At 55.6% G+C, this 12,235-nt stretch overlaps 1 protein-coding gene across 2 annotated transcripts in view; it reads left to right on the top strand.

Moving 5' to 3' along the window:
- CCDC57 (coiled-coil domain containing 57) overlaps nt 1–12,235 on the top strand; it is a 104,634-nt gene that overhangs the window by 71,129 nt on the left and 21,270 nt on the right. The window contains exons 18-19 of one of the 2 annotated variants that reach the window (XM_086688294.1): nt 3,454–3,585; nt 4,022–4,238. In XM_086688294.1, the coding sequence (XP_086544420.1) occupies nt 3,454–3,585; nt 4,022–4,238 (349 nt within the window). Of the gene's footprint in view, nt 1–3,453; nt 3,586–4,021; nt 4,563–12,235 lie in introns of those variants that run through there. The other variant, XM_086688295.1, reaches the window with a different exon arrangement.

Genomic DNA, 12,235 nt, shown 5'->3' with positions numbered 1-12,235 from the left:
GGTTTGCACAAACGGATGCTGACGTGTGTCCATGTTACGGTCTCACACCGAGTAGACTCACTGTCCTAGGAATCGTCTGTGTCTGTGCATCCCTCCCCCTTTTCCCAACTCCGTCCTTGGTGCCGAACGAGCTTTTTACGGACCCCGCAGTTCTGCCTTTTCTGGGATGTCACAGAGTTGGAATCACACGCTACGTGGCCTTTCTCGGACTGGCCTCCTTCTCTTGGCTACGTGCGTTTACGTTTCCTCCACGTCTTTTCAGGGTTCAGAAGCTCATTTCTGTTCAGCGCTGGGCAATACTCTGATGACTGTACCATTTCTCTTGAATATTTCTAAACACACATTTTCTAGCTGTTGCAGGCCATTGGGAACCTCGTTGATTTTTCTCAGATGATTTGGTATCTAGCAATTCTGCAGAAGTGATTGGTGCTGGTGCGTGTGACCAGAGTTTTCCCTCGGTTCTCTATGGGGACAGAGCCCCTGCTGGGGTCAGGCTCCTTCCTTCTCAGTCCTGTCTCATGCTGCTGTCCTGGCCAGGACTCCCATGCAGTGGAAACAAGAGCAGGCTAGCTGGCATCCACACCTTTGTCCTGACTTGAACAGTGCTTTTTGCGTTTTTCTTTAAAGATTTTATTTTTTTAAGCAATCTCTACGTCTAAAATGGGGATCGAACTCATAACCCCGAGATCAAGAGTCACACGCTCCACCAACCGAGCCAGTCAGGAGCTCCAAATGCTTTTTGCATTTTATCTTCAAGTAGAAAGTTTGCTGTAGGTTTGGGTATTATGTTGAATCCTACAAAATTGCCATTTTGTAGGTTAAAAGCGGTCAAATATCAGCGAGTTTATGTGGCCCAGCCTCTTCCAGACCGTTCGTCGGTTTAAAGCAGCACTCTCTCCTCCTGATCTACTGAGTTTTTACGCAGAGTAGATGCTGAATTCTGTGCGCGGGTGCTTCTGGCTCCACCCCAGGGGCCCCGAGCGGGTTCCCGGCTGGCTGGATGCTGCTGCCCTTCCAGGGAGCTTATGCCCGTCCAGCGTGCCGGCCGCGTGCCGGCCGGGGCCTGGCACCTTAGCCCCCCGGCGCGGGCCGCCTGCCGCTGCCCTCAGAGTGTTCACAGCGTGGTTCTCCACACGACCAGAACCTTCCGCCTCTCATCAGTCGTTGAAAAGTATCGTGCGTGCATCCTGGAGCCGTGTCTGTGCGTGTGTGCGTGTGTGTGTAGTTTTTTTATTCGCTAATATTCCGCTTCTCTGAAGGGGGTGGGAGTTTCATAAACTCTTGACCCTAGACCATATGCTGATGTCCCGCGAACGGTCTCCAGTGTGCGTCAGATGAAATCAGAGAGCGCCAGGTGGGTGATGGGCGGCCTGTTCGGCCGTGGGGTGACGCGAGCTCCAAGTCGGCCCTGGCGAGGTGGCAGAGGCCGCGGCGTTGGGCTCCACGCTGAGCTGGGGGTGGGTGCGGGGCCAGTCGGCGGGGGGTCCTGGCTGGGAGGAGGGGGCGGCCAGCCAGGAGATGCGTCAGATCTGGATTTGCTGTGGGATGGACGTGGAGTGCGAGAGAAGGAAGGAATCCGGGTTTGAGGCCTGGCAGCTGGCTGGGGGGAGGCGAGCGGCAGTCTGGGACCAGCGATCCCCGAGCTGCCCCCCAGCCTCGTCCGTGGGCACACACACCTCATGGGGTGTTGGGGGCCTTCTGCTGGAGCTAAACACAAGCCCTCAGCAAAGGGCAGGGTCTGAGCCGTGGGACGGCGGGGACGCGCCAGGCCGCCTGGAATGGCTCTGGCTCTGTGGGAGAGATGTGCACAGCGGTGTGCCTGGCGAGGAGACATGGCCTGAGACAACTGGGCAGGGCTGGCCACAGAGAGGGGCTGAAGACCATGGCACTTTCCACCAGAGGATCCCTCCCCTGGAGGACCCCCTCCCCTAGGGGACCCGTTCTCCTGCAGGAGGACCCCCCTCCTGGAAGACAACCCATCCCCTGGAGGACGCTTTTTCCACTTGTGGGAAATGCTGTTAAAACTTCGAAGTGCCTCAGCTAGTTGTTCATAACTTTTCAAATCATCTGCATTAATTAATTAAACTTCTGCGTACGTGTTCTTGAGGAAAATGCCCTAAGTCATAGAATAAATGTGCCCGTTAGCCGTTACAGTAAACCATGCATATTGTTATCTGTACCTTCACTTTTTTCTAGTACATTAAGTACTTTATTACACGAGGGGCGCCTGGGTGGCTCCGTTGGTTAAGTGCCTGATCCTTGATTTTGGCTCAGATTATGATCTCAAGGTTTGTGAGTTCAAGGCCCCAAGTCTGGCTCCGTGCTGACAGCATGGAGCCCTCATGGGGATATTCTCTCTCAAAACAAATAAATAAACTTGAAAAGTACTTTATTACACTTTATTAATCTCTTTCAAACTACAAAACTACCATGCCTTTGATAATCCAGTGAAATGACTCCTTTTTTTTTTTTTTTTTTAACGTTTTATTTATTTTTGAGACAGGGAGAGACAGAGCATGAACAGGGGAGGGTCAGAGAGAGGGACACACAGAATCTGAAACAGGCTCCAGGCTCTGAGCTGTTAGCATAGAGCCCGATGTGGGGCTCGAACTCACGGAGTGCGAGATCATGACCTGAGCCGAAGTCGGACGCCTAACCGACTGAGCCACCCAGGCGCCCCAAAATGACTCCTTTCTTAAAACGTGAGAAAAGATGAGACTCTGGGGCCCAATTTTTAACCAGTAGATAAATAAGCAAAGGGTATGGTCAGAAAGCACAGAGGAAGACGCACAGTGAGTCCCTCAACAAATGCGAAAAGCCATTTATTATCAGTGCTGTCCCAGGGGCTGTCAATTAAATCCAAAAGATTTGTGTGCGTTTCTCAGTTGAAAACTCAAATATTGATTGAACTAGAGGGGAGGAGAGCTGGGTGGTGGGTGTGAGTGCTCCCTGGGGCGGGAGGAGGCTGGTGGATCTGGCTGGTTCCCAGGGGCCCCACTGGCCTACTGCCCGGGCTCTGCCCTGGTGCCCCTGCTTTTAATTCTTACATTTTCTTCCATGTTTCGTTCTGTGCCTCTTTAGAAACTCCCTCATGCTCCCTTCGGACTGCCGTCCTGCAGGCTTCCCCACAGAGAGAGCATGCAAAGAGCCATCAGAGCGATGCACCGATGGTGTGCCAGGGACATGTGCCCTGGGAGGGTCTGTGTGACGTTAGGTTCTCGGTCTCCTGAAGGATGTGAGGGGCACTCAGATGGCCACTGAAGGCCTGCTGTGGTCATCCTGGCTCGTGGACACGACCACGCCCCTCCCTTGTGGCCAGTCCCCAATGTGAGCGAGTCCCTGATACCGGAGACTTGGGGACAGCGTTTCTTCCTACTTTTGAGGGAGACCTGGGTGACACGCCCCCTCGATGACACATGACACTGAGTCCTTTTCTCTGCATTTCCACGGCAGGGCTCTAAGAGCGCCGAGACAGAACATTCCTCTGGACACCCCGGGGAGGCCCGGCCCCACCTGGTCCAGAGCGTCAGCAGAAGGTCCAGTCCGCCAGGCTGCACAGCAGGAGCTGAGGCCGGGTCGGGGCAGGTACAGCAGGGCCTCGTCTCAGTGCAGGGACCCACTGTGGGGAACCCGTGTGCCTTCTGTCCCAGTGGGTGGCTGTTGCCCTGAGTGACTGCGGTGTCAGGAGCAGACACCTCTCCTCGCGTGGGCGGGGGCAGGGGGGGGGTCTCCGTCATGCCCTTGCACAGCGAGACCCCCGCCCCGGGGCACACACGGGCCCCCACAGCGGGCCTTCGCGGCCGGAGAGCATGGGCTTTGGGGCATCTGTCCTTCTTTCCAGGTCCCACCTCCCATAGAGTGGACTGCCTTTGCCCTGCACATCGCGAGGCCTTCTGGAGCCCAGGGGAACCCCAGCTGGAGTGCCCGGGGAGCGCGGGCCTGACCGAGGGCCGTGCCCACCGTCCCACCACTCACCCAGCAGGACTCTGAGGGCTGTTTCTGTCTTTGTTTACTGTCACAGAGGCAACACGGGATCTCCAGGGCGACTTACAGATCAGCTCGGCAGAAGGAAAGCCGGTCCCCAAAGCCACACCTGGCTCAAGAATCCCGTGAGGAAAAGAGCCACCACACCCGAAGCTCCTCATCACCAGCCAGTGGTCCCCTCCAGGACACGTGGAAGTTACTGGACCTGGGATCCAGCCCCTCCGGCCTCACGTCCCAGGACGACTCTGTGCCAGGTAGGCTGGGGCCGGGACATGGGGGCGCACGAGTGCCTGGCTCCGGGGTCCCAGACACGCCAGGCTCGGCCACTCGTCACCGACACACCGACCACACTCCAGAGGCAGAGAGACGAGCGGATGTGACACGAGAAGGGTGGTTACTGCAGCGAGGCCGCTGTCAGGAGGACCGTGGGCGAGCAACTCGAAGACGGTCTGCAAAGTGGGGAAAACAGTCCCAGGGTTATATAGGGAGAATGCGGGCCGGCGGTCGGTGGGCCCGCGTAGGTGGGCGGTGAGGGTCAGGCAGATCACTGTCGGGGGCTGTCTCACGGGGGCCCGGTGTCCTGCAGGGCGGTTCTTGTTGCCGAGGGGTAGTTTCTGTTCCCGCCACGGATGCTTTGCCTGAGGTAAGAGAGAAGCTGGAAGGAAGAACTTACTCGTTCAGAAAGTAGGAAGTCAGAATGGAGGGAGTCGACATCCTGTCTTAGGCGAGACGCGCTTCCCCTCGCCGCTGTCCAGGAGGGCTGGGTCCGCGGTGGCTGATGTGCAGACAGACACCGCGTTCGCTCCGCCCGTTCCGCCTGTGCGGGCTCCTGCTGTGTCACCACAGTGCCAGTCCTCCTACTCGGGTGCTGCCCGGTGCTGCAGGGGGGTCCCCTCCACGGGGGCTGGTGCGGTCCTTCTGTCTGGGAGGGCCGGCCACTCTCCGGCCTCCCGAGCACGCCCGTGTGTCCTTGTCCCTGCCCCGCCAGGTCCTCGCGGGCGTCCAGGAGATGCATTTGCTCTGTTGGGAGAGCAGCCTGACCCCGAGAAGTGGCCGGAAGCCTGAGGGAATCCCTTCGGAATCCGTCCACAGGGTTAGGGGGTCTCAGCCCCACGTGGGCTGCACCTCGTTGTGTAGATGTGCCCTGACCGATGGGACTGTTGTCCCTGCGGTGGATATTTTAGGTCATTTCCAATCTTTTGCCATACAAGTCACATTACAGTGATGGCCTGGGACACATGCCTCCCGCTAAAAGCCTGTATGTGAGTCCCCAGAGTGGGGGTTGCCAGGTCGAAAAGCAGGTGTATTTCTAGTTCGGGAAGGTCTGGTCCGGTGGGGTCCGTGGGACCACCCCCGCTCACACAGACACCAGCAGGGCGTGCGAGGCTGCGCACACGGCACCGCGGACGTCACCCGCGTCTCCTGTCCGAGGTGGTGCGGCGTTCCCCCGAGTGGCTCTGGGCAGGAGTCCCCTCCTCTCCCCCCGCTCTGCCCCTTCCTGCCTGCCGGGGCCCCATCTATAGGAGCTTGTCCTTCCTGATGGAAATGACCCCTTTCCCGAGACACAGTTTACAAATACTTTCCCACCTTCCGGCAGTTTCTCATTTGACTTTCGGCTTATGGTGGTTTTTGTCATGTGTGTATTTTTGCATGTGTGTGTAGTTAGTGTTCTTGTTTTTAACCCTTTCTGGTTCCTGTGCCTTTTTTTGGCCTTTTCCACTCCACAATTGGAGATTATTCTTCCCTGATTTCTTCTAATACTTATGGCTTCATTTTTTTAATGTGTAAATCCATGAATCATTTGGAACTTATCACCGTATACGTTACAAAATAGGAACCAGACTGAGTTTTCGTCGCGATGGCCCAGCGGCACTCACTAGTGGCCCGTGTTGCCCTCTTGTCGCCCTCTTGTCGGAAGTCCCGCTCTCACTGCGGTGCTGACTTCCCCAGGGCGTCTGTGTCTGGCCCATCCCACCATGGCGCCCGGGTCTCCACCTGCCCGTGGGCGGTGCTGGGCTGTTGGAACCGTGACCGCCACACGGCCCTCGGCCGGCCTGGGCTCTCCTCGCTGTACCTTTCTGTGCATTTTCCTGGCTATTCCCGCGCGGTCTTAGCCTCATGTTCCTCCCCAGACTCTGCCCCTGGGTTTCCCAGGTGGGCCTCAGCCCTGCTTGCTTCGTATTTCACTGACTCACCGGCTTCCTTTGATTCCCCGCCTTCCCGCACCCATCTGTCGGGGCGGCGCCTTCTGCAGAAAGGACAGCGCCGTCCCCGTCCCCTGTGCCCCGCGGACCCGTGTGCGAGTCTGCCACAGGGGCTCCGTACATGCTCTTCCCTGTGAGCCCTCGTTGCTGGCACTTCCCTCCGATGGCTTTTTGTGTATTTTCTGCTTGGCGTGCTTGAAGAATTTTTTATCTTCTCACGCCTTTCATTGAATAGGTCACATTTTCCATCTCCAGCCTGTTTTTAAGTGACACTCAAGTTTTATTCTTCTGGTGGTTACTCCCAGCTTATTTTCATTTCGCCCATCAGTTTCTTAAACTTGTGGACATCTGCATTTTTCTGTTACCATCCATGAGGATACTAGCTGTTGGGGAGGGGTGTCTTTTAGACAAAATAAATTTGATTCAATTCCTTCAAACTTATCCGTGGCTACCTTAGTAGCCTCTAAGATACGTTGTTCTTCTTCCAGAATAGCTTTAAAAGAGAATTTTTATATGGGAAACTCTTTGAGGCCATCCATGTGGGGAGGACTTTTATTTCTGCCTCACATCTGACTCGCTCTAGTTAAGCATAAAACTCTAGCCCCATTCCTCACAACATAGCCGGCTAAGTGCCGGACTGGCTTCCTTTGCACATGTCCACAGAAAATACCACTGTCGGGGCCTCCTGATCTCGGGGTGGGGAGTTCGACCCCCATGCTGGCCGTGGAGCCTACTTGAAAGGAAGGAAAGAAGGAAGGGAGGGAGGGAGGGAGGGAGGAAGGAAGGAAGGAAGGAAGGAAGGAAGGAAGGAAGGAAGGAAGGAAGGAAAGGGAAAAGAAAAGGAAAGGAAAGAAAAGAAAAGAAAAAAGAAAAGAAAAGAAAAGAAAAGAAAGAAAGCAGGGCTTGCCTTTTTGAAAAATGCCATAGTCACACTTGAAGGGGTCCATACGTGGCAAGAAAGTGAAGAATTTTTTGAGTTTATGTATTTTGAGAGGGACAGAGACAGCCAGCACAAGTGGGGAAGTGGGAGAGAGAGAGAGAGAGAGAGAGAGAGAGAGAGAGAATCCCAGGCAGGCTCCACACTGTCAGCACAGAGCCTGACGCAGAGCTCAAAGCCACAAGCTGAGATCATGACTGAGCTAAAATCAAGAGTCGGATGCTTAACCGACTGAGCCAGTTGCCTCAAGAAGGTGAAGAATTATTATTTTAATGTTTTTATTTATTTTTGAGAGAGAGAGACAGAGCACAAGCAGGGGAGGGGCAGAGAGAGAGGGAGACAGAGTCCGAAGCGGGCTCCAGGCTCCGAGCCGTCAGCACAGGGCCCGACGCGGGGCTCGAACTCACGAACCGCGAGATCATGACCTGAGCCGAAGTCGGACGCCCAACTGACTGAGCCACCCAGGCGCCCCTAACTTTTACTTTTTTAAGTAATCTCTACACCCAACACAGGACTCGAAATCACGACCCCGAGAGTAAGAGTTGCACGCTCCTCTGAGCCAGCCGGGCGCCCCAATGTTTGTTTTATTCTTCAAGTTATTTTATTTTTATACTTTAAACTGTACATGTACATGTGTTTGATGAAACTTTTTGGGTATCTTGTAATAGAAAGTCTTAAAGAGAGAGAGAGTGGCCTCCCCGGGGCGTGTGGCAGGGAGGCCAGGTGAGGTCAGGACGCAAGGTGAAGGTTAGTGTGGGCTTACAGGTGGTCCCCGCGGACGGGCAACACAGCCGTGCCAGTCTTCCAGGAGGGAGGAGCTGGAGGGAAGAATGGGGCAGACGACTTCTTCCAGCAGCCGTGCTCTTGAAAAGCAGCAGTTCCGAGAGGCCACACCCGTCCACGTGCGGGTGGAAGAGACGGTCTGGTGGTGGCTTCCTGTCAGAGTCCCTTCCTTTCCTGCTTTTAAGTGGTACAGAGCCATGGCTCAGGGATGAGGAGGGCGGCGAGTCGGGAAGCAGGCAGAAGCAGGGGCCAAGCGGGGCCAGTTGGTGAGCAGGGCGGCCAGCCGGCTGCTGCAGGTGGCAGCGGGGACCGTTCTGGGTGGGGAGGAGCACAGCGGCAGTGCCGGTGCCCGGCGAAGCCCCTCGGCAGCCCTGACCTGCTGTGCACAGGTCACAGACGGCCTCCTGAAGGTGACTTAAAGCAGCCCCAGAAACTTATACGTGCTCACTGGACCCAGGAGGAGACAGCCGAGGTGGTGAGCATTTGGTCACATTCCTGACACGCAGCGAGCACGGCACGGCAGTGGCACTGACTCGCTGACCAAAACGTAGGAAGGAGTCCGTCAAGTTGTGCGTCGAGCCCAGAGGCAGACGAGCCGGGGGCTGGCTGGTCTGGGGCTCTGTCTCCTCCTGATGGTCCAGAAGAGCTGCAGCAGCTCCGAGCATCACGTCAGAAGGCCTGCTTCTCTCCCCACACTTCTTTCTTTTCATTGGGAAGGGAAGTGTTTTCCCCAGAGCTCCAGACAGACCGTCTTCCACCAGGGGACTGTCTCAGAGCCTGAGAACAGCAGGCAGGGCCTCGGCAAGGAAACCAGGAAGGCTGTGGGGCGGGCCTTCAGCACGGTCTGTGCAGGGGAGGGGGGTCACACAGCGGCTGGGGCTGGGCCTGTCGCCCCTGCCCTTTATGAGCCGTGCTTCGGGATTGAAAAGTAGGAGAGAGACGTTTGGCTCACCCTGGGCAGCATTTAGGCGGGAGGAAGGGTTGGAACGAACGCATTGTGGTCGTTCCAACCGTCTACAGAGTTTCTTTGTGCTCCCCTCATGTGTTGACCGAGTATGCATAGTGGAGTTATCTGTATGATATTCTACCTTCTGCAAGCATACTTCTTTTTTTTTTTTTTTAATTTTTCTTTTCAACGTTTATTTATTTTTGGGACAGAGAGAGACAGAGCATGAATGGGGGAGGGGCAGAGAGAGAGGGAGACACAGAATCGGAAACAGGCTCCAGGCTCTGAGCCATCAGCCCAGAGCCCGACGCGGGGCTCGAACTCACGGACCGCGAGATCGTGACCTGGCTGAAGTCGGACGCTTAACCGACTGCGCCACCCAGGCGCCCCAGCATACTTCTTTTTTATTGTTATTTTTAAGTGTTTATTTATTTTGAGAGAGAGAGAGTATGCACGAGCCGGGGAGGGGCAGAGAGAGAGTCCCAAGAAGGCTCCGTGCTGTCAGAGTAAGAGCCTGACTCGGGGCTCAGACTCGCAAACCGTCAGATCATGACCTGAGCCGAAATCAAGAGTTGGACACTCAACCAACCGAGTCACCCAAGTGCCCCCTATTTATCATCATTTTTTAAAGCTTTTATTTTTAAGTAATCTCTACGCCCAACATGGGACTTGAACCCACCACCCTGAGATCGAGAGTCACAGGCCCCACCCACCGAGCCAGCTAGGCGCCCCTCAGAATACTTTTTAAAACCTTACTGGTTTCTTCGGTGATACTCTCAGGAAGCCAGTAACTCTGCTTCGGACGTAAACCTGTGATCATAAGCATTTATGATAAAGTACAACGTGGGCGATCCGTCCAGACAGGCAATCTAGAGGCTCCATTATAGAGCCTGGGACGAAGCGTCTTCTCCTTTTGTAAGTTTTCCGTGCATCGCGAGGAACAAACTGTGAGTCCTAGCAGTCGTGAAAAGTTAAAAACAATAATGAAATAGTGTAACAGTGTGTGACATCTGCACTTAATAACATGAAGGATTGCTTCCATTACACAGTATTTCTCAAGCGCTTGGCTCTTGGCGCTGAAAAGACATACTCCTTTTGGTTTTGAGGTGGGACCAGAGCCCCTCCTGGCCTCCCTACTGCCCCAGGAGGCCTGGCCAGGCCCTGCTGCAACCCTATCCCAGGGCAGGGCCTGAGCCCAAGCCTGACCCCCTGGGTCTGCACAGGTGCCTGGGGTCCAGACCCACAACTGCACCCAGGACTTCGGGGTCACCATGCCCCCCCTTCTCCACCCTGCCCGAGGGATCCGGCCCCTTCTCCTGACCCCCCACCCCCACCCCTGCTCCACGCTGACCCTGACCCTACTCTTCTGTCCTCTCTCCTTGCTGCAGAGCCTGGGGCTGCGACCCCTCCCCGGATCCCCATGCAGCCCAGGCCCTTCCTGCCCACACCTCTGGACACCTCCCCCCCACCTTCCTCTCAGACCACCTGCCTGTGGCCCATCACCTTCCAGCTGGCTTCCTCCCCTCCCTCAGCACTAGCGCCCCCCCCCCCCCCACTCCATCCTGGGACAGCCTGGCGCTGGGGCAGGGCTAGCACAGCAGGTGCACAACAGGTGCTCAGTCGAGCTGAGCAGGGAGGTGACTGGAGAGAATGGAGCCCAGGGAGGCCCTGAGTCTGCAGCCCAGCGGTCTGTGCTCTCAGGAAAACCATGTGATGAGAGACCCTACCAGGCATTGTGGGAAAAGTACATCTTTATAAGTCAACTCTTCTGGATGGGAGGATTACATACTACAAAGCTGTTTTCTCTACACTAAGGAGTCAGTGTAATTCTAACTGAAATATGGACAGTTTCTCTTGAAGCGAAATGAGTGGTTTTCTAGGCCAATAAAATGCACGGGGAACAGGCCACACACAGCAGGAACCTTCTAGCTGTGGGCATATGTTCCGTAAGGAGAGGCCGACACAGGATGGCCCAGCACATGACTGCCCACCGGCAGTGCCGGCCACAAGCTAAAATGCCTCCCACGCAGAGTTCAGTGGCTTAAAATCAAACCTAAAAATGTACGGAATTGGAACTGAGTATCTAGTGGTTTAAAAATCACACGTTTCCGGCACTCCTGGGAGGCGCAGTCGGTTAAGCTCGTTGGTGAGATCAGGACCCGCATCAGGTTCTGCACTGGCAGTACAGGGATTCCTGCCTCTCTGCCTCCTTCCTGACAGCGTGCGCTCTCTTTCTCTCTCTCAAAACAAGTAAGTGAACTTTAAAAAAAATAAATAGAAATCACGTTTCTAAAGTGATTATCTTTTAACTTCAAAAACAACCCAACTGGAAAGACTGGCTTGACAGATGACCAAGGTCAGTCACACGGCAATGGCTCATCCACATCAGTCCGGACAGGAGCACTCAGCCAAGGCAGCTGTCGGGCCCACCGGCAAAGCGGCACCTGCCTCGGAAAGCCGGGCCCCACCCGGAAGGCGACGCCGGGTGCTGGGACATCTGGGAGGGCCACGTACGACGCAGCCGCTCCAGGGTTGGTTAGAGCACTCCGCCTCCCAGGTGGCCCAGCCACGCCGTGGTGCTCAGGGTATGGGACGCCCACTGGAGCAAAGGGGGCTCCTGACCTCGGCGGGTCAGGAGTGACGCCTCCGTGTGGCTGGGAAATGAAATGGTGCCCAGGGTTGTTGGGGAGAAGTCAGGCCCCGCGCCCCCTGCCCCCTCTGACCACAGCGGTCGGGTCCCCTGCCCCTCTCCACGCCTGCCCCGCGCTCTGTGACTGTAGAAGCAGACGGCGAGCACGCGTGTGCGCCCGCTGTGTCCAGGGACGTGTGCCAGTAGGCAGCGTGCTCCTTCGACCCCGTCCTGGGTAGTTCGGTGACGTGGGGCACGAGGACATTCTTTAACCGCCTTGCATGCCTGGACTTCGGGTGGCCTGTGGTCTTAGCTCCTAAGGCGGTGCTGCAGCGAAGCTCGCGGCGTGGAGGGAGGGCCGTGGGAGGGTGTCATCAGAACAACATCTGGAATCACTGGGTCAAAGGTGTGAGTGGTTGGAGTTCTGCAAGCTATTTCCAAATCGCCCCCAAAAAATTGGCCCGATTCGTTCGTGCTCGTGGCTGCAGGGTGTAAGAGTGTCTTTCCTCACTCTAATGCGGCTGTGTTTTTATCCGGCATTTTCTTTCTTGCCAATCTGGCAGATGAAAAATGTATTTCATTATTGGCTTTAGTTTGCAAGTTTTTAAATTGTGGGTGAAGCTGGCCGCCTTCTGTGTGCTTTGCATGTTGTTAGGATTCGTACCCATTGTAAGGTGACTGAAAGCTAGCAGCAAGTGCGTGTTCGCTGTGATTTGTGACAGTCAGAACACACAGGGACAGAGAAGTGTGCT

Source organism: Puma concolor, chromosome E1, assembly GCF_028749965.1.
Source record: "Puma concolor isolate L17-30 chromosome E1, mPumCon1.1.hap2, whole genome shotgun sequence".
Lineage (NCBI taxonomy): Eukaryota > Metazoa > Chordata > Mammalia > Carnivora > Felidae > Puma > Puma concolor.
This window is presented reverse-complemented; position numbering and strand designations above follow the sequence as displayed.